Source organism: Serinus canaria, chromosome 2 (assembly GCF_022539315.1).
Source record: "Serinus canaria isolate serCan28SL12 chromosome 2, serCan2020, whole genome shotgun sequence".
Classification (NCBI taxonomy): domain Eukaryota; kingdom Metazoa; phylum Chordata; class Aves; order Passeriformes; family Fringillidae; genus Serinus; species Serinus canaria.
In genome coordinates, this window is record NC_066315.1 from 118,470,728 (window position 1) to 118,493,570 (window position 22,843).

The 22,843-nt window shown below is 39.3% G+C and overlaps 1 protein-coding gene across 4 annotated transcripts in view; it reads left to right on the forward strand.

The window, feature by feature from the left end:
* SULF1 (sulfatase 1) overlaps window positions 1-22,843 on the forward strand; it is a 119,763-nt gene that overhangs the window by 82,082 nt on the left and 14,838 nt on the right. For all 4 annotated transcript variants that reach the window (XM_030235402.2, XM_050970758.1, XM_018910954.3 and 1 more), the window contains 5 exons: window positions 5,850-6,000; window positions 7,012-7,187; window positions 7,738-7,866; window positions 8,128-8,184; window positions 9,170-9,299. In XM_030235402.2, coding sequence (XP_030091262.1) covers window positions 5,850-6,000; window positions 7,012-7,187; window positions 7,738-7,866; window positions 8,128-8,184; window positions 9,170-9,299 — 643 coding nt within the window. The remainder of the gene's footprint in view (window positions 1-5,849; window positions 6,001-7,011; window positions 7,188-7,737; window positions 7,867-8,127; window positions 8,185-9,169; window positions 9,300-22,843) is intronic.

The window sequence follows — 22,843 nt, forward strand, 5'->3', positions numbered from 1 at the left end:
TACTAGATGAAAGCAACACATAGATTTTTGCTGTAGTAATAAATATCATCTCTTAGGGAGCGGAGTTGTTAGATGTTTGGAAACATTATTGTTAAACATGAAGTTATGTTACAGGACAATCTTGTTTCATCAGACAGCTGAGCTTTTGGAAAGCTTTGACTCAAAGGATGCTCTGATGAAAGCCTGAATTATCTGTTATGCTCAGGGCCTCTGGCACTTTAACTTCCCTTTACCTTCCAGTGTGAACCAGTCTTAGGGGAACTGTGAATCAGACCTAGGCTGTTTATAAGCTATGAAGTAAACAAACATTAGAAGCAAAAATCTGCAGGAGGAAGGTTTACTGAAGAATGTAAAAAATGGAAATCTGAACCACTGCTGACTGTGCTGAGTTGAAATACTTGGGCTGGCAGGAGGACTCATAGCCAGATTTTATGACTACCTGGAAGCAATCCTATTGCCAAGCTAGAAACATTAGGAGGAGCAGATAGAAATGGAATCTGATCTATCTTGGAATAGATGAGAAAGCTTCACAAGCTAAGAAAAGCTAGGTGATATGAAAGGCAGAAGTTTATATTTCCATTTAAAGATCATATGAAGGGTGCTGATATACCAGGTGTGTAGGTCTGCAATAGTGAAGCATCAAAAGAAATGTTGTAGCTCTGGATCCACAGAGCAGTGTTCAATGTGAGTTTGGGGTTTGAGGTGGCTGCATCTGGAATCATTGAGGCCAAGTCTCAAACATCTGTCAGTAACAGTGGCACTTCTTGTAATGTGGACATGGGGCCATTAGAGTGGGATCATGCATTTGCATCAGTAATAAATCTTGACATGTCAGTGGGCAGTGTCACTGCTGGCCCGAGGCCTGCTTGGACTCCTGACTTAGAGATAAGTGATCACAATCATCACACGCGTCATTGTGAATGTGATTTCAAAGACAAAAAGAAATGCTGGGAAATAGAAATGTAAGTAATATTCTAGTTGCACAATTAACTTCTGCAGGAGCAACAAATGATGTTTTCTAAATGAAAAAGGTGTTATATTTAACAGGCAACAACTGTTTCACTTCTTTATTCTAAAATATAGCAGTTGTGCTACATTTGGGGAGTGAAACTTTCATACCCCACATATCCAGATCTATAAATATCACTGGGTTTAAAAGAGTCCCATTTTAAAAGGCAGAAAAAGCAGACCCAGAGTGGTGAAATTCAACTTCACATTAATAATGGCCATAGCCACTAGTTGTGGGTTTGGTTTTGGTTTTTTTTACTTTTAATTTTGCCCAGAGCCTAGGCTTCCTGCTTTCCAAGAACAGTGTCTAAACCTGGAAGTCTACTTTCCCTGGAAACAAAGAATTTTCTTCCTTTGTTTATTTTCACTTGAAGAAACATGACCACTTGTGCCATGTTTCCTAATCATATTTCAAAGAATAACAGAGGTGCTAATTCTGTACAGAAACTATTCATTTTTCTCAATCAGTTTTACCAAAGGTATTGCTTTAAAATGTTGTTGACTTTTATTTTTATGAAATAAAAGTGTTCTCAGGGTATCTAAGTACTGTATTATTTTCACTAACTAGAGGACTCACAATCCAAACAGAAGATTAGCCAAACACTTTTGGGACCAAACCCCCTGAGAACTTTATGGAATTATTCAAACCCAACATTTTTAGGCAGTAGTTTTGTGAACATAATTTCTTTTGTTGAATAGAAACAGGAGGGAATTACAAGTAAATAGGGGCAAACACAGATTTTTACTATGAGCAATTGAACAAATGTTTGGAAACATACTTGTTTCTCTCCACATTATCCCATCTGTTAGAGATGTATATATTTAGATTAATTTTTTAGAAAGCAAATGTTAATTTAAAGTTGTACTAAATTCTTGAAGCTCGTAAAACATGCTGTACTCTCCCAATTCTTTCTTAAAATATCTTTTTGTAATAATGATTTGCAAAATGACTGTATTCCTTTTATTTCATTCAATATGACAATTCAGTTCAGTTACTAGTAGAAGCTAGTGAAATTTGTTTCTGAATTATTTGTTTGGGGACCCCATTTTAATAGATCCTCAAGTACAAGCATCCATTTTTGGGGTTGCTGGGCATTTTTATTGTTTCTTGCCTAAATTAAAGTTATTGTGGTACCTTAAAAGCCAAATAAGATGCCTCCTTAATTTAGAAATTACAATTTAAATGTATGAATATAAAATATAAATATGTTGTCAGAGAGAGTTACTGAGGCCTTTTGATTGCAGCAGTGACTGCTAATACTGCTCCTTTTCTCTCAACATAAGTATCTACTTGAACTGATGTTTACAGACAAATTAGAGATTTTGTGGATAATCTTTTATTAAAAATGCACTAATGCTTATGAATTTTTATTCCTTCCATAGTCTGTAGATCACTTGATTATCACTGCAAAATTTCTCTCTAAACTTATTCACACAGGTGACTGATCACTAAATCTCAGGGTGAAATATTTTCATTATGAGTATGCTTTTATGGAAAACTGCCTATGCTCAGCATTTGTTATTGTTATATAACAGCTGGAATTTTTTTTGTTAGTTTTACTGAGGGTATCAATTCAAAATTTTAAGAATTTAGTCTTCCAGTGCCAGAACAGATCTTTTAGGGAGTGCCAAGTGGTCTCTGTGTATTAAGTTCCTCACATTATGCGTTGGACAAATAAAAGTGAGCTACAGAGCAATCTAGATTTGCCCAAATTAGTATATTCTGCAGGAATGACAAGTACTACAATAGCAACTTGCCAGACTTAGAGGCCATGGATAACCTGAAAATAATGGGCTACCTGGCACTGTCTGCTGATCATGGATTAGCTAATGAACTCAGCACAAGATGGCCTGAGAGGAGGCCATGGAAGACATGGCACACATCTTCAACTTCAATCTTCCAGTGCAAAGAGGAACCAAGGAAATGTAGATGTCAGTGATACTTTATACCAGTACTTGTCAATACAGACAAGTATTGACAAAACTGAAGAAATAGAAACAGTGACACACCATGCCATAATGACTTTCAAGGACTTACAGCAGCTGAACATTTAACTGATATCTCCAGCTGCTTCAAGAAAAAATGTCACGATATAAAATTATTATCACTGACCAGGAAGAGCTCTGTCTACATGGAAAAGTTTTCAGTAGTCAGCAGTATTCTCCCTAAGATTTACATCTGCACTGGTTGGTTGGTTGGTTGGTTGGTTGGTTGGTTAAATTTATACCAAAATAAAAAAAAAGGTAGATAAATTTGAGGGCAGTGTCAGATCTTGTGCCTGGTAACCAGTGCCATTCTGGTGGGTTTCTGAAAGGCCCAACAAACATGGGTACACAGGGAATGTGTACAAAATGAAAGGTTTTGGAATTCCTTTCTGTCTCTTCCTTAGTACTTTCTCCAACATTATGGACCCCTGTTTCACATTTATCCATCAGCCAGTGACACTGGATATTTCACAGAAGGTTCCTGTTCCTTGAATTGCCTGGGAGGAAAATTCTGCTCTCTCTCTGCCTGCTGCATTTCTCACCCAGAAAATTCAAAATGCATTTGGAAAGTGTCTGTGAAAGGTTTTAACTGCTCTGCTAAACCCCTGAGTGCTGCTTTTTAAAACTATCCATTATGTGGAGGAGGCTGCTCACAATAGCCTGGGAACATAAGACCTGAGCCTGCTTCAGCAGCTGGCTCTCCTTCCTGGCACAGCAGCAGGCTGTCACCGCGCTGCCTGCAGAGCGCAGTTCACAGCCACCTCATCCCTCTGTGCCTGGGGCACTCAGGACCCCACTGGAAAAAAAACAGGGTTTTACTAGGAGATGCTGATTAATCAAAAATGAACTCTTTCATGGAAAAACATCTTGTCTGACAAACTTCCAAGGAAAAAGAGAAAAATTTGCACTGAAAGTATCCTTCTTTTCTGTGGGATTACTGATAAATGGTAGGTGACAAAATTCCTAAGGCTTCCTTCTTCAAGGGTCTCCCTCTGCTAGGACTGCTGGCTAGCCAGCAACACAGAGGGCTGTGCTCCTGACATAAATCTTATTACTATTATGACAGTATTCATTTTAAAAAGCAGACTTCAACCATGGGAAATTACAAAAACTATGACTTTTCAACATGAAATAAAAGATTTTTCAACAGAAAAGGAATTCTAATTTATGCTTGTCTTTGCTCAGTAGGGAGCTAACCTTTTCATACTTCTTAATCTCTATCAAAGTCCCATGACACTGTTGCATCACTTCTCTTTTCCCTTGAGATTAATGATTAAGTAGGTTAGTCAAAACTTGATGTGTGTATTAAAGACACACTTCTCAAATTCTACCTAACTTCTCAAATTATGCTCTCCAGTTAGAATGTGGGCTACATAAACTTATTGAAGTTGACTGTCAGTTTACTGTGTTATCCTTTCAGCTGATTTTTGTCTTCAGAATATGTAGTTAAAGGTTATACATATGATATCTGATATAAAAATCAACTGCTTCCATGTAAAGAAAAATAAAACCTAAGTGAAGAACTGGTCTATGACTCTGAGTTATACAGTATTCTGATATTTTCATTATAAAAAAAGACAACTACACATACATATTTCAGCAGAAAAATGTACCTTTTGTTAACACACGTTATAATTTTTAGTACCTAAACAGCAAATTAATATTGAATTTCATTTTTCTTGTAAACTGAAAAGAGAATAAAAATAATCAAATTAATCTAATTACCCAACAGTACTTTTTCACTTTCTCTTTATGTTTAATTTTTAAATGTAATGCTGCTGGTTCATGTATCGTGTACTGCAATGTACTAGAAACAGGGGAGAAATAAAACCCAGAGAACTTAATGACAAAGCCTAGATTCTTCTTTCTAGAGAAGGGAACTGCTCATACGTAGGTGAAACCATTATGGGAAATGGATATTGCTTGGTTTCTCTTCACCTTGTATTTGTCATGTATGCTAGGCATAAAAACAAGAATGATGGAGAGCTTTTGCAACATGTTTCTCTGTAGAGAAAATTTACTTGACACATTTTTTGCCACACATTTTCTCCCAAGGTGATACCTCTGGGAAAAGATTCTTGTTTCTTATAGGATATCTTTCAAAAATACACTAGCTGTGGATAGAACACCACTCTTAAATATTCCTTTTGATGTTTGTGCAAACTCCTAAAGCATCATTCTTTGCTTGAGATAGGAGACTGTGCCATACTTCTTCTTTGTACTAGTATCAATAGCAGTGTTAGCTCAGTTTTGTTGTCATGGTTCATTTTATGCTTGTAATGCACTGTGCTTTGCACTCACATTGAAAATAACCCTTCAACAGTATTTAGTGTAAAACTAACTGTAACACTGGTGGTATTCTTTATACTGACTACTAAAATTTCTTTATCCCACTGGAAAATATCTTTCTTTGACTTCTATTTAAAGGTAATTTCTCTACTGGAAGTACCAGGGCAATATACCTTAATATTAAGTAAGAAATCCTTTTTAATCTCTAACTTCCTTATTTTTTCTTATCTGTATGGGATGCACCATTCAGATAAACCTTTTTTAATAATTACAGGTTTGTCTGAGAAATAGATTTTGGCAAATCCCAAATATTAACGTGGTACACGTAGTGGTCTTTGAGTCTCAGAGAAAGCTTGGAAAGCAAGTGGTTAAAATATTTTGAGGAGGGGATACATAACCCAATGAATCTGGAAAGCCACTGAAGTGATGTTTGTTGATATCTGTCAGACCCCACGTGGAATTTGTGACTTAACTCTTTGTTGGCTATTTCTGTGTTGGAGGGGTTCCCACCTCCCTCTGATGCCCGTCATGCTGCACAACTTTTGAGATCTGTTCTTTTCCTCCAGTACTCCCAGCTATAACTATGCACCAAACATGGATAAACACTGGATTATGCAGTACACAGGGCCCATGCTGCCAATCCACATGGAGTTTACCAATGTCCTGCAGCGAAAAAGACTTCAGACCCTGATGTCAGTTGATGACTCTATGGAAAGAGTGAGTGCAAGAAACTGCTGTGAATACAATCTTGTTAGTCGGTAACAAAATTAAATTAATTAATTCTTTCTTTACCTTCACCAACCACATTCTGGGGAAAGTCACTGTACTATGAGGAATTATTCCACTTTTTCCCAGTGGAATTGAATTCTGGTTCTCTGCAACACGAGGCCAAGCTCCTGGCTTCCTTCTTTCAACTGCTGGGTCAAAAAAACAGTGGGCTTTTTTAAAGGGAAAAGTCACTGGGCCTAGTTTAAAGACAGGTATTAACAGAAGATGCATCACCTGTGTGTACACATGGACAGACACAGGTGCACACATGACAACTTCTATTCATTTCACACACTCCATTCACAGTTTATCCTTCAGCTGAAATCTGGGAACTGGCAAATCACAGCAACTCAGGTGTCAGTCTACAAGTGTTTGCAGAAGTTAGGCAATGCAGTGCACTGCTAATTATAGGTAACATGATACATGAACTATTAGGTTTACTTTGTATGACTTTTTGTTCCAAAATCAAGCACCATGACCAAAGATCTTCCCCTAGAGAGATTTCTTTAAACTTTAATAAAAATTTACAGCTTTTTCCCAAGACCACAACTGTAAGGAATGGGAAAGTTGTAGACTAGCACAGTAAATCAAATCTTAGTACCTTTTCCCCTAAAGCTGTAGCAGACTATTTTCACAAGCTGTGTGTGAGTACACAATGAATTTTGAACATAGTAAGGAAACTACCCCACCATTACCATATTTTTTCTATTCTAATTTTCTGGAGCTGTTTAATTGTCCCCTCTGTCAAGTGTGAAATTGAACTGGTAGGTTCAAGATTTTTTCAGAGCACAGTAAAGGCAAGATGTACAAATGCCAGACCCCAGAATCTGTCTCAGCTGTGTCACTGATGCCCTGTTTGGTCCTCTGTATTTAAGGGTTATAAATGATGGTTACACACGACTCTGCACAAAACATGTTTTGCTACACTTAACTCAGAGTTCTTTCTGTGTTGGGTTGCAGTTACACCAAATGCTTGCAGAGATGGGAGAACTGGAGAATACCTACATTATTTACACTGCTGACCATGGATACCACATTGGGCAGTTCGGACTGGTCAAGGGGAAGTCAATGCCATATGACTTTGATATTCGAGTTCCTTTCTTTATTCGTGGTCCAAGTGTGGAGCCGGGATCAGTGTACGTTCCCTTATGTCTCTAGCACAGCTGTTGAGCCTAATGCAAAATGTTTCTGAGAACATGTAATTATCACTCTGTCTAGTTTCATTTCATAAAGGATGCCCTATTATTGCAGAGCAATGAGTCTCACAAACAGGCAGTTTTATCACTTTGCATATTATGAATAAGTTATAATGCAGATGAGAAAACTGTAATGCATAGTCCTGTAGGGTTAGAGCTTGGGTTTTGCTTTTAAAAATGATGTACTCATCTTTACTGCTCACTCTGTCATTTAGCATCATGCCCTCCTTGTCAATGAGATAAGAGCAGTGTTGCTGCTGCACCTCCTTGTTTAATCGTGCTTAACTTTTTCTTTGTGATGTCAGTCTGCAGTACTGGCCTATCGTTCTCAGTTGTAGACTTCAAAGGGGGTTTTCTAAACTTAGCACTTCTGTAGAGCTTTACATCTTCAAAGCCCTGATAAGTATTAATTATCATTCTATTTCCAAGAGAATGTGAAGACTTACACATTGAACACATGGCAACTATGACCTTTCCTGTTGATTTGCAGTGTGCCTCAGATAGTTCTGAATATTGATCTTGCTCCAACAATTCTGGATATAGCAGGCCTTGACACACCTCCAGATATGGATGGCAAATCTGTCCTAAAGCTTCTGGACTTGGAGAGACCTGGAAACAGGTGGGTCCCATGATCCTTTTTTAGGCAGTTCAGAAGCAAACACCTAAGTAAATCAACAGCTGAGTGGAAAAACAGATTCTGTGAAAATGAGTTGTGTCATGGCAACGACCACAGCTTTCCCATTTCAAGAGTCTCTTAAGTAGTAGATCTATAAAATTGTGTGTATATGCAAGTGGAGAGCTGTTTTTTAAAAAATAATTTGTTAACACTTATAGTGCTGTACTTCAGTGCCAGCAGTAAATGTCATTATTTTACTTTCAGGTTTCGAACAAACAAGAAGACCAAAATTTGGCGTGACACATTTCTAGTGGAAAGAGGGTAATTATTAGGGGTGAGAGAGTTTTGGGAGAGCCTGCCTGCTGGGAATACTCCCTTGTACATGCTTTCCTTTCTGCTTCCTCCTCTTCATTTTTATGGTCAGACAAGCAGTAAATTTTGTGAGCAAACTGACAGGCATGACTTTTTTCCTACTTTCCCACCACTGCCTTTGCAATCTACTGTGCTCCCAAATCCCTTTCTCTGAAGAAATTTGAAAGCATGCTTTTCTGGTTATTCTCCTAGCCTCTTTCCCGAACACTGTGCTTGTGCCCACTTTTGTCATTATCTAAATAATTTTTTTTCCCAAATCTCGGCTTCAAATCCAGCTGTGTAGAATCCTTTTATCATCTGATTTTGTATTTTCTATAATGTATTAGAAGCATTCTTCATTTTTGTTCTAGCTAAGACTTGTGTGTAATTGAGATTCATTACTATAATTGCTTCTCTCCTTGCTGATAACTCCTTATACCCTCTTACATTGCCAGTTGTTGCTGTGAAACTTTTCTCTGGATAAAAACTTTACAGCAATTTCCTTTTGGTACTTTATAACTTTACAGATTATGAAAACCTTGTCTGATGTATAACAAAGCAGTGCGTGAAAGACACATCATAGTATGTAAGATACAGCCAAACTTGTGCTGAGTATAAAAGTCCTGTTGTGTCTTCAGCTGCATTTTCCAGCCAAGAAAGTATTGCTTCAAAGAGTTTTGCTTTTTGTAAAAACCTACATTTATGTATGAATGGTGCTGAGCTGTACCAGTTAGACATATTTTAGCAGCATTTATTTATCTTCTGGCAATTTTCAGCCAGTCACCATAAGCTTTTTTTCAGTATGTGACCTACATTGAAAGTCAGTAACAGAAATGTGGGGATTTTTTTCCCTGAGAAGACATTAAACCTTCAAGTAGCTTCACTGTTCAAGTTACATTCATCCTTAGGGCTTAGAACAATGTATCTAAAACACTCCAATTTGTTTTTTAATAAGCAAATTTCTACGCAAGAAGGAGGAACCAAACAAAAACACTCAGCAGTCTAATCAACTACCAAAGTACGAGAGAGTAAAAGAATTATGCCAACAAGCAAGATACCAGACAGCCTGTGAACAACCGGGACAGGTAAGCCACAAGTAACTGCAGTTTTCTAGGTGTCACAGGGAAATACTCATTTTACACTATGGGTCAAAAGAACTTGAAGAGTATGGCTCTATGAAGGTAACAAAAAGATCACTGTTGTTAGTATCTTCAGAACAAAAGAAAACCAGACAAATTTCTCTAAGCAGTGGTCAAATTCAAGGTGTTGAAGACCTGGTCCTTCATTTGCTTAGTGCAGAACTTATCATAAAACTCCCGTGCTCAACCATAGCATGAAATGACTACTTTTTCTTTGATCATGTGCGTTGATAAATGTGCAAGATCATTCAGTGATAATTGTTAATGAGGGAGAGAATCTTTCTGAGCTGTGAAAGCTTCTACTCACTGGGCTAGTTCAGAATTTCCAAAGCAAGCTGGTTATTCCTAAGGTTACACATGAATTCATTTGCTGGGATGAACAACTGAACAGCACGCTTAGTAATCATCATCCTTTAATATTTATTGAAACACTTTAAATAGAAGGGTCCCCTTGCCCAGAAACACTCCCTATTTCAGGTCACTGTAAGGATTCAGGCAGTGATACCCATACTGAAGCATTACTTTTTCTTTTTGCAGCCTTAGTGATTTCAGTATAACACCTGACTCTGATACAAAGGTATAATTGACTGCTCATAAAACCAGAAATTACTGCACCCCTGACTACTATGCTTACGCCTGCATCTCTGCAGTGCACGCACAGGGAGAGAGCTAAATTAAGAAAAGTAATTCTGACTCCAAATTCTTTTCAATCCGTCCTGAATTAATGCAATACCTATGGTTACATACGAAGATGGATTTAGTGGGGCGATGTACAAGCGAGCTGCATCCTTCTCATTGACACCACCTTCAACCACGCTGGGGCACATGCTGGGGGCCCCAGGCAGTGGCCTGTGCCTGCCTTGCCGTCCTTGCAGTCCATCCCCGTCCGCACACACCTCCCCGCAGAAGTGTGAGGTGATTTCTCCCAGGCAGGCGCTTGCGCTTTCCCCTCAGATGTTTGCTCAGAGCGCCGCCGGCAGCCGAGGGCCTGGCGGAGCTCTCGGCCGGCTCTGCGGAGCGAGGGCACAAAGGCCGCTCTGTGCCGGGCCGGGCCCGCTCGCTCCGCGCCACCCATGGCGCCGGGCCCCGCGCGGGCCGCGCTCGGCACGGCCGGCCCCAGAGCCCGCCCAGGGAAAGGCTCCTGCTCCGGCCCTGCCTTGCCCCTTCGCCTCCTGTGGAGTCTAGGGTTACAGTAATTCTCGGTTAATCACAGATTGAACTGGATTAATGTTTCGGCTGTCACATCCTTGCTCGGGTCCTCTGTCACGGCTCTTACCTCACACATGCTCCTTGAATGCAGCCACTTTTGAAGGGATATACACAGTATCGCAGTCTCACCCAAGGGCAAAGTTTTCAGGAGTTCAAGAACTGCTGTTGTAAACAGAGATTAAATTTGAAAATCTGAATGCTTTATAAAAACTAAAGGAGATCAATGAAGTAATTTAGACTGTTAGATGCTAAAATGTTTCATTTTAAACTAACAAAATATTTTCTTTGCAATTATTCCCTATATTTTTGCCTCTTATGGCAAAATCCAGGTTTGGAATAGCTACTTCTCCACATATGAATAGAAAAGGTTAAGTGTCCTGACCAGATAGGAAGCAGTATCTTCCTATATGGAAGATACGGTTGAAGCAGTAGGAAACCCTGCTCACAGGCCTGTTCTCAGCCCAGGGCAGCAGACCAGCCCAAACTGGTGAATCCAGTTTGATCAAAGGATGAAGGAAGAAGGGCAGCAAGGAGACTACAAAAGCAATATCGTTTGTAATGGGTCTCCCACCTACAAACTCTCATCGAGGTCTTTTCAATGCTGAAGATGTGTTGGCTGCACAGAGCCCAGGAGCCCTCCCTCACAGCTGGATGAAAGACAGGGCTGAGCTGACCTCCTTGAGAACGATTTTCAGACACAGCCATTGGTTTGTACACATTATTTTCTTTAAAAAATAGACCAAGGCTGTCCCTGATAATTCCAACGTCCTGAAGGCTTCCTGCAGAGGTGTTGAAGTCAAATATGCCTATGGAAAACTTCTGTTGGGCAGAGCATCATGAGGGGTGAAGCATCCTCTGGGCTCGTTCAGCCCATGGGGCACAGACCGATTCCTCCCACTCCATCCACTCCTCGTGCTGCCCTGGGAAACAAGGCCAGTTTCTCTGTCAAGGACAGACTACCTGTGGTGCTCACAGGAAAGCCATCATAGAATAGGTAAAGTGTGACTTTAAAGACCAACACTGGACTAATATGAACTTCAGTGAGGCATTGCATGAAATAAGTACCTGCTGGATTTTTTCCGTGTAGAGAAGTTCTTAAAATGAAAAAAGTTAGTAGTTAATAAATGTACCTTAGTCCAAGCATGTTCCAATGTGCAGTTCTGAAACATCATAGTTTAATATGAGGTTCCTGCAGCAGATTTGCTCTAGTCATTTTGCACCTCATGGAAAAGAGAAAATATTGCTGTGCATGAATTAACTTTGTTTTCTCTTTTGAGATTTGTATAGTTGATTTCAATTACATAGGTGCATATATAGAAATAAAATATTCATTTAAATTATGGTCGTTTATAATACTTCCTACGTTTACTCTAATCAGTTGCAGTTAACATCAGTTAAATTAAAATTACTTTCACAGAATGAGTGATTGCTGACAGATTCTAAAATAGTGAAATTATTGGTCTGTGGGAAGCTGCAGCTAAATGTCTGAAACTAAGAATAAGCATTTGGGGAATTAATACAGCATTAAAAGCTGCTCTTAATTTAAATTTACTCTAGTCAATACATAGTTTATTTAAAAGGAGAACACAAGGAAGCTGAAAAAGAAAAAAATTTTTCCTGTATTAAAATGAGGTGTGATCCTGAGATCTGCTAGTTCCAAAATCTCCAAGGCTGTGGTACTAGGGATAATACTTGCTTCAGCTTATTTTCTCTTTAAAAGAAAGGAAAATAAAGGAACTTAGCATAATAATTTTTAAATCAAAAGTTTCAAATTTTATTTTTTTTTTTAATGCCCAAGGTGTATCTGAAAATAGATAAACCTAAGAAATGGGGAGGGGGGCTTGAAGAGAAAATGCTAAACATCTGTAAAATATAAGTATAAAATACTGTCACAGTTAGTTTTTAATATATTTAAATCTTCTAGCACCACTGACATGTTGCATCACTTCCATTATAGATCATATTGTAGATCACTGTCCCCTTGCTGTTTCTGCATAACCCCTTAATGGGAGGACAGTTTCCAAGTGGTCACCCACCTCCCTGAGAACATCTCAGAAGTGAGATGTGCATGGGATGTGTTCACTCCTGAGTTGTGTTCCAGCAGTCACTGACATGGGTCAGCAGTGAGCCCGTGCCAAGGAGAGGAGCTCCTGCTGAGCTGCATTAGCAGGAGCACTGCTAATAGGTCGTGGGAAGTGAGCACTCGCCTCTCCCTGGTGCCTGTGGGCTGCACCTGGAATGCTGCATCTGATTTGGGATCTCCCTCAGCAGCGGGACTTTGGTGTGCTGGAGCAAGTCCAGGGGAGGACCCCAGAGATGGGGTGGAGGTACTGAGAAGGGGCAGAGGTTTGTTTAGCTAGAGGAAGAGAATGCAAAGGAAGAAATTAATTGTTTCCTTTGATTAACCAATGGCTAATTCGAGAGAAGACAGACCCAGGTATGTGTTGGAGGTGCACAGCAAGAGGTCTATCAGTCAGAGACAAGTTGCAGCAGGGGAAATTCTAAAGAGGTACATGGAAAAAAGTGTTACCATAAATATGATTAAGAACTGGAGCCCAAAGAGGCTGTGGAAAGTCCACTACAGGATACATCCAAACCTAATAATGTTGCTGCTTTGAGGAGGAGGTTGAACTAAATGACCTCCAGATGTTCCTTCAGTACATGCTCTTAATTTTTTGCTTGCGTAGTACCTGGCCTTGAGGATTTCATGTTTTCTTCTTCCTCCTCAACTTTGTAACTTGGGAAGTGCTGCTAATTTTATGAACTTCTAAGTGAGTTACGGTTCACCTGCCCATGTCATATTTTGGTATAGACCAGATTTCAGCCCCTGCCCTGCCCCAGCTGTTGATCTGTGCTCATCCAAAGCACAGACAGTCCCATCACATCAACCAGATTCACTCCCCTGGAAAAAGGAGCAGAAACTGGTGGACTCCCTGCTCAGCTTGGGGCTTGGAGAAGGGTAGACATTTCCTTTGTGTTCCCTCCACATCTCCACATGAGAAAATTTTCAAGAAATTATGACGGGAACAGGAGGTTTCTTTCATAGTTCATATGCCAAATTCGTCACCAGTTTACATGGTGTAACTTACTGAGGTCACCTGATTGAGCCCAGTTGGTTTAGCAGTGAATACTGATGGGTTTTAATACGTAAATGGTTTGCAGGGTATTTTTGTAATTCATTGATATATAATTACCCTCTCAGTAACAAGCTACACTGTACAGAAATATTGATTCATCTGCAGCATTCATCTGCAGTGTAACCTTGCTTTTGTTTTAATATGGGAAACAGTTGGTGTCAACTTGTAATAAAGCTTTGTTAATTTTCCAACAGAGCAGAAAAAATAACATGTGAACAAATGTTTCTCTGGATTAATACAACCTTATCATGACACAAATCTCTTCTCAGCTTTCCACTGGAATAACCTGAGACAAGAATATATGTTAGTTCAGGAGGTTTAGAGGCAAGCTGCTCTTAAATCCTCCAGCAGGTTATTTTTCTTGAACTCATTCCATCTTCTCACTCATGAAATTCTTCTGGATACTTAGCAAATATCAAATAAAACCATGTTAACTGTGTTTTCATTTATACTTTTTCTTTCTCTCTTCCCTTACCTAAACGTGTAATTAAGGAGTTGAGTTAATTCATAAGTATTTATTCTTTTTCTCTCCAGTCTGAGTCATAGGAATTTTCCTAAGGCATAATTCTGACTTCTGGGACCTGACACTCTTTCCCAGATCACAGTTACCTTATGAGGTCTGGTGACTGATAGGCTGGATGTCTCCAGTGTACTGCTCAATCCATTATTTATAATCAGTATCAAATCCATAGCCAAGTACGCATTTTTGTCCTCTTAGAAAAATTACACAAAATGCAATCTTTTTTTTTAAATTTTCCCAATAGAATAAAAAAAAAAGAACCACCCCCTAAAATGAGGACTGTGAAGCACTGTGTTTAAAAGTTCAGCTCTTAGATTGGATGACTCAGCAGTGAAACCCAGACATGGGTCTGTTTATTTTATGGGGATACATCTCCTACCATCTGCTCGACACTACCTGCCAGTTTGTGCACAGCAAAGGTCTGAAACTTGTAAAATCCGTGGCCTTCTGCCAGCTCCAATGAGCACCACTGACAGTGGGCAGAGCAGGAAAATGCATCGTGCTGCCCGTGTTGGTATGACACTCATGCACATGAGCTCACACTGTGCTAGACAGGTACAACGTTGTAGCTGCACCTTCCCTGTGCTCTCTTTTCATGTGTCTGAGCTTTAGAGATGTATAATATTGAGTTTCCTCCTGAGGAACTCTATCCCAAAACTACCCTGAGGAAATAATGTTTCATTTGGAGAAAATGCCTGAAGACTGTACAGTGAGATTTTAGTTAGATTAGGTCTCAGTGTATTTTACCGCGATCTGAGGTTTTACGGGTAGTCACTGGAGACATGTTGCTGAATCCAAACATCAGCTTTGTGGTAAATGTACAAGATTCTTCTGGCTCTGATCCAAAAACCATGTTTTGTAGCCTGTGCTCCTAGTTCTCACCCTCTAAAAACCTAGCATAAGAATTTAATTTTATTATTGATATTCATATTTATCAAATTATCATATCAGCATTCAGTCGAAAGAACATCTATTTGCCATACTGAAAGAACACTTGCCATCAATCCGCTCACAGATAATATTGTAAAGGAAATTAGAATGGGGCTTATTAGGTGTAGTCTGGTTTGGCTCGAGTATCTATGTTCTCATAAAATAAATATCACAGACCATACATTTGTATAGGTCAGCTTTATGACCAGCTGCAGAGTATGAATAAAAACACATACATTGGTAAGAGCTGGCCAGAAGTGTCAGATGGCTGGCCAGCCACTGACAGCCAGACCCTGAGCACTCACTAAAACCCAACTAAAATTATGCTATGGTATATTAACATCACTCATGGATTCGCCAGATTCCAGAAAAACCTCCTGATACTTGCCGGAGTCAAAAAGCACTTGGTGATCAACCTGTCTTACCAGAGTGTTGATTCAAAGCTGTCTCTTTTTTGCCATCTCTCCATTGATACCATCTTTTCTTAGTAATAATTCAGTGGAGTATCTATGCACAGGCTTAACTGAAGCACATGTGTTCGGAACCATTTACGTGCCTAAAACTAAGTGCGCACTTCATGCACTTAGTGAACAGTCCTTGGAGCTATTCCTCACTTTAGACGTTGCAGAGTCATCCCTCACAGCTGACAGAAACATGCCTCCAATTTAGTTGCTCAAGAATTCATAGGAATTGCCAGAAATTATGATACCTCTAGTTAAAATACCTCTCTGTTTATGAGTTGAAACCAAATATGAAGATAAGTTCCTTTATCTGTAAAAATAATCTTTCGAGGCATGGTATTTCATATTTCAGCCTAAATAGTTCACATTTCAGCCTAAATATTTAAGTTTTTATCAAGCAGAGAGCAGCTCTTCCCAGATTTGACAATTCTTTAAATTCAAGCAATTCTTAGTTGGACGTATGAAGTCTATTCTGGATAAAATCCAGAGATATTCCAGGAAGATTACTGGATTTGCTGGTTTCATCTCTCTCAATGCACAACTGTGTTCAACATTTTCACTATCATCTTACTGGTGTTCTCTAAAGACCTTTTTGGTAGAGTGGCACAGTTTTTAACAAAGCAAATTCTTTAAACCTTTATTAAAGTAACTCTCTGTACCAAAAACGTCTAGACAGAAAACACAGTTTATGCAAGAATTATTTTTAACACTTTCTGTAGTACTCCTTTGTGGTTCTCTTTTTGCAGAGTTTCCATTTTAAAGTATCCAGTGAAATACAATATAAGCTAAGTCCTCTGCAAGTTAAATGTAAATGACACAATAGTAACAGATTATTATTGGTGTTTCTATTTATAGCTAAAGGATTAAATTTGTCCTTTTCATTAGCTACTGTTTGTTTGCACCTGATAGTGGATGTTTATTGGATAACAACAGAAGTCTCTTGATGTTGAGCTGTAGCTACAGGCAAGTTAATAGATTTGGTAGAGGATGCGATGCAGGAGAAATATTTGCTGTCTTGTCCTAGGTGCCTACATTTCTAGAGCTAACAATGCAGTTCATGCATATTTTATAACTAGAGAACTGCTATAACTATGACACTTAAAATCAATCTTGTCTATACAGCAGGAATGCAAAATTTTGTAGTCTGTAAAATTCCTGGGCAATTTTCTCTTTCTTTCTTTTCGTAAGCTTGTGATGTAGCTCAAAATTGCTAATTTTTATATAGCTATTTCTGTTATCTAGTGATTAATTCCTTCATTCCTTTTTTCCTCCAGTTCCGTCCCTGTGCCTTTATCTGAAAGTATTTCTAAATGTATTTCTGTCATACATTTCTGCCCATCAGTTCTTGTAGGACAAACTCCTTCGTATCTGTTGAACCACGACCAGGTTCTCAGGGGCTAAGACTGTATATAAATAACTTCCTTTGAATATATTCAACGTTGTCAGACTCTGGAGCATGATCTAACAGAAAGTGGTTCAGTTATGAGAGAGTGGTGCAAAACTTGGGACTTGCCATTTCAGGCAGTATCTACTCAGCTCTAAAATGGAGGAGGAGATTTATTTTTTTTCCACAAAAATACAGCAATTCCAAATTCCCTGAGTGAACCTGGCAAACCATCCCTGTTAAACAGCTGCACTCATGTGCAATGTTGAAGTACTGCTGAGATGAAACAACACAGATTAGTATTTCCAGGGGCATTGAGGAACCTTGGTCAGGACCAGGGTTTAGTTCTGCTCTATGGGAATGCACAGAGGACATGACCTTAACCAGCAAACATTTCTCAGTATTCAGGTCCAGTTCAGCAGAAATGAACTGCTGCTGCTCTGTACTGTTTACCGTAGACAACTAATTACAGGGCACTTTTCAATATGTTGTGTGACACAGCCTCTTCTAATGGCCCAGAGAAAGCAAAAGCAAGACAGCTCTGATTGCAGTAGCACAGCCCTGAACCAGACTCCTTTTCCAGCATTATCACATCAAGTCCCCTGGCACTCCCCCGGGTCTGGTTGCTGCTAATGAAGGAAAATGGTGCACACATATTCGGCCTGTGACGGTATTTCCATCTATACTGTTTTTAAATGTAGAGCGTACCTTTTGAAACAGGAAAAAAGGGAAATGAGATCTTGAGGACATGTTAAAATTCATGAAGTCTTCATTTTTCAGGCCTTATCTTAACATTCCCTAAGCTGAGCAATATACTCAAAAAGTCAGTCATACATTACAAAAATGAAAAAGCACCTGTAAAAATATTGCTGCTATGTTATATTTCCGGTTGCATGTTTTTCGGGGTTTCATAACTTTGTGATAAAATCCAACAAGGTATTTAACACTGATGTGTCTACTGCAAATACTAGGTGTTTACATTTCATAGAAACCTTTAGCTTGCCTACTGTTGGGACATTTTTCATGACTTGTCTAATTTATTTCCCCTCTATATAAGGGAGCTGTAACTGTCTCAAATCTGTCACAGTCTATTACCTGCACAAAGCTGATTGGGAGTCCTGCCTAAGTAGCTATTTACAGTAGAGCACATCACAGTGATTCATTCTGAATGTATAGTTTTATGCCTTAATTATAATCAGTAATGAAATATACTTAATTTTAAGGCTGTGGCACAATGGATTAATACCAGGAAATTGAGACCCCAGGTAGTTATGAAGTCAATTGGTGTTGTCTTCCTTATGTAGCTGCAAGTCACAACTGGAGCTATGCCAGGTTGCAAGGCAAAACAAAGCCACCAAGGACAAACCATCGCTTTTAACCAGCCCATGTTCTACCCTTTGTCTTTGAAATGTCATTATGAGGACAAACCTCTATCCCCAGAAGAAAGTGCATCATGCTAGTGCCATTATCCAAAGAAAAACTCCTGCTGCAGCACCGTTGCCTCACTTGCCTCAACACTGAGGAACAGGCACAAGTACTTACATGTTTAAACTTCAGGTTTGTCTGAGATTAAAGCAGATTGACTTCTGAAGGATAGGATAGGATAGGATAGGATAGGATAGGATAGGATAGGATAGGATAGGATAGGATAGGATAGGATAGGATAGGATAGGATGGATAGGATAGGATAGGATAGGATAGGATAGGATAGGATAGGATAGGATAGGATAGGATAGGATAGGATAGGATAGGATAGGATAGGATAGGATAGGCTAGGATAGGATAGGATAGGATAGGATAGGATAGGATAGGATAGGATAGGATAGGATAGGATAGGTAAAGTGATTTAACCCCAGCCAGCAACTAAGCTCACACAGCCACTCACTCTCTCCCCCAGTGGGATTGAAGAGAAAATTGGAAGAGCAAAAGCTGGAAAACTCATGGGTTGAGATAAAGTTTGATTTGGAAAGGAAAAGCAAACAAGAGGGAATTAATTCAGCCCTCCCCAGGGACAGGCAGTTTTTCAGCCATCCCTGGGAGAACAGAACTCCATCACATGTAATAATGACTTGGGAAGACTGAGGTCATGACTCCAAATGTTCCCTTCTTCCCTAACTTTATATACTGAGTATGATGTCCTATGGTCTGAAATATCCCTTTGGTTAGTTGGGGTTGCCTTTTCCAGCTGTGTCTCCTCCCAGCCCTCCAGTCACACCCAGGCTCTTCAGCAGTGTGGCAGTATGAAAAGTAGAAAAGGCCTTGGCTCTGTGTAAGCCCTGCTCAGCAATAACAAGTGCATCTCTTTATTATCAACCCTGTGTTCAGCACAAATCCAAAACAGCCCCATACCAGCCACTGTAAAGAAGATTAACTCTACCTCAGCCTAAATCAGCCCAATAGGATAGGATAGCACTATTTCTGTCGGAGGGACCTACAACAATCACTGAGTCCAGCTGCTTGGCCACTTCCATGGTGTGTCATTAACAGTACTTTCCAAATGCCTTTTGGACATTGACAGGCTTGAGGCAACAACCCCATCTCCAGGAAGCCTGTACAGTGTTTGACCACTCTCTTGGTAAAGAACTGCATCCTAATGTCTAATCTGAACCTCCCCAGCACAACTTTGAACCATTCCCACATGTCCTATCACTGGATCCACATCGCCCTCTCTGCTTTCCCTCCTCAGAGAGCTGTGAAGAGAAATTACATTGCCCCTCAGGCTGTTTCTTTCAAACAAGACAAACTCAAAGTCCTTAGCTGCTCAGTCCTTTGACACTTTTATCTCTTCTAAGCTCCTTTGCAATTTGCTGACGGGGGCAGGGAAGGCATTGGAAAGAGCTGGCAGCCAGCACACACAAACCCAGCCAAGGCTCCAAGTGCATAGCAGAACAAACCCTCCTTGGTTCAGGGTAGCTGTAAACTAGCAAAGCTCCTCCTAGTGGGCTAAGTTCCAGGTGTGGGGTGTCAGGGCTCCACTGGTGTGGAAGCATTAAAGATTCTTTTTCACCTTTGCTTTCCCTCTGAACCTAAATTGAGGAGGAATGTGAACTGAAGGTGGGAACTGAGGTGAGAGGGAAATAGTGGCTGGAGGGTAGGTGATGAAATGAGATGAAAGAAGGAAAAGATGAGTCAATGACAAGGGAAAAGGCTGACACAGATGAAGTTTCACAACATGACTGAAACAATATAACAGCTCGTTGCAGCCAAATGTCAGGGGCTTGTTTTTTCTCTACTATTGGTTTAGGGATTTTTAATTCTGAGTTAGTTCTCTTTTCTCCTACCAAGGCAGGAATAAATCAGTGGAAGGGTCCTTAAATCAGCAGGCAGCCAAAAGCAAGGACTATCCTATATTCCTATGGCAACAGTGAATTGTTAGATTGTCTTAGGTGTCTTGTGAAATATCACTGTAAAAAAGAAGATAAACATGGGGAAAATAAGAAAACGTATACAAGTTAAAATTTTATGAATACATATTTAGCTTGTGTTAGCTAATGGGGTTGTTTAATTGATGGAGAAAGGGTGATCCAGAAACCAAAATTAATAGTCCTGAACTTCAAAGAATAGCTTGGTATTCAAACTGGGAAAGAAGGCAGAAAACGGGGGACAGGGTAGTGCATTCAGTCAGAATCTTCCTTGATGTGCATTAAGGCATTTTATAGATCTAAAGATGAGCAGAAGGACCATTACAACCGAACTGCATAAGGCATGCTCAGTGTCTGAGTACACTGGCATGGGCAGGGATTCAGGAAAGTTAGACTGAAAATTCCATCTTAGAACTCCAAAGCATCTTTATAATGACGTTTTTTTAAAAGAAAATTTTTAAAAAGGAAAATAAAAGAGGAAATGAATCACATTTAATCCCTGTTTTAAATAGGGAACTATTATTGGCTTGTACTAGACACAGAGCGTGTTGTTTCAGTGTTAGTCATAATACTGTTAAAAATGATCTAAAAGGTTATTGAAGTCACTCCTACAACCTCTTGCTATGATTAATGCAAAGAGACAAAGAGAATACTCATTCTACTTTAAAATGCTGCTTTTGAGACTCCTTAAAAGCTAGTGCCATATGTTTATAAATGTAACACATACCCAATAAAGACAGGAAATATAGAGGTGCAGTCAACTCTTATCCTGTAACAATCATCTCTTGCTGCAGAAGGAAGAGAGCACATGCTATGGGAGAATGAAATCTGCAAAGCTTTACAGCTCATGGACACCTTTTCTTGTAGAAAATTGCATTGTCACTTACAGATGTTCCTTTACACTGAAAGTCTGGGCACAAGTTTAATTTCTCTGCCAGTTATTGGACTTGTTCAAATTAAGGTCCTTTTACACATGGCTTACTGTTCTGAGATCAGAGTCATGCAATCCACAGGAGGATCTCAGCATGGAATCCATCTTTAATTCAGCCCACATGTTAGGCCAGAGAGTGCATTCATGGTGCTGTGTTCAGATTCACATCAGCTCATTCCTCAGGTTATCAGGCCAGAAAATCTACCTGAGGCTCGGTTTTCTTTCTCCATTCTTCAGTCAGCATGACAGCATCTCCAAAAGAGTCCAGAGCAGCCATTAGTTAATGGAGCTTACCAAAATGTCCATGCTCCAATATAAGTGTCCATTTCAAAAATTAAGCTGGCAACTCCATTAGGACCAGCATTCATCTGTCTTGTTATTATTAATGAGGCAAGAGAAAGCTACTTATGCTATTCAGTCATGGGAACAAAAAAAAGGACACAGTACAGAGAAACTTTACTGAAATGCAGCTAAAAGGTTCCATTTACCAGCAGCATTACTGAGTTTTGTTCTTTGCAATATCCAGCCAAGCTTAGTGCTTTGTATGCAAACTGTTCATTGTGGCTTAAGATGCAAAAGTGAACAAAACTTACTGATTATGGTTGCATTAAAATTATAAATAAGCATAGCTATTTCTAGTTCTATTGTTATTCAGACTACCTCTGACTTAAAATCTTCACAGACTTCTTATTTTGTGTAGTGTATTGTGAGTGCCATGTATGGCAAGCTTTGGGTGTAGGCAAAGGTGCTCTGATCTCTCTGCACCTACCCCTTTTTTGTTTCTAAATAACATTTAGGGTTTTTAAAACAGTATGATATGGAAAGGAAAATAAAATCCCAGTTGTTTTTTAATTTGAAATGTGAAGCTGATGGGATCCACTGGAAAAATCCACCTGGAATCTTCTGGTTCAGTGATGTTGATAATTAAGTCAGACAGATATTGTGCAGACAAACTGGAAAAAAACCTGTTTCCTTTCATTCTCCCACACTTGCTCTGATATTCAGCACACATAAAATGCTTTTTACAGGTACTCCTTCCAGGGCTTTTCCTCCCAAGTCTCATACAAGTCTCATGACTTACAAATCCAAAGGAGTCTATCCAAGATAATTTCTTGTTTACTGTCCCTAAGGTCCTTCCCCTTGCTTGCATCTGCTGACTGTAGGGGATGGTTTACGTATTTTTCTATAGATTACATCCACAATTTATTCATTTCTTTCCAAAACACTCTACAACTGAACCAGTTCTTCCTCATCCATGGATTAGGGATTTTTTAAAATGTTTCCCTGAATCATGCTAGAAAATCCAAGTCACAGAACAAAGTACTTTTTTTTTTCTTTAAGAAGAAAAAGGGTGGTAGAAAACTGCCTTGCCACTATTCCTTGACTTAGTAAATTAAGACTTTTTACTTGCTCTTTTCAGGGATGTGTGTAGTCTAGATACTCTTGATTTTTATATATATGTGTTTGGTTTTTGTTTGGGCTGTTTTTTTGGTCTGGGTTGTATATTTTATGCAGATTTGAGGTGATTTCATTCAAGCTTATGTTTTCCTAGCATG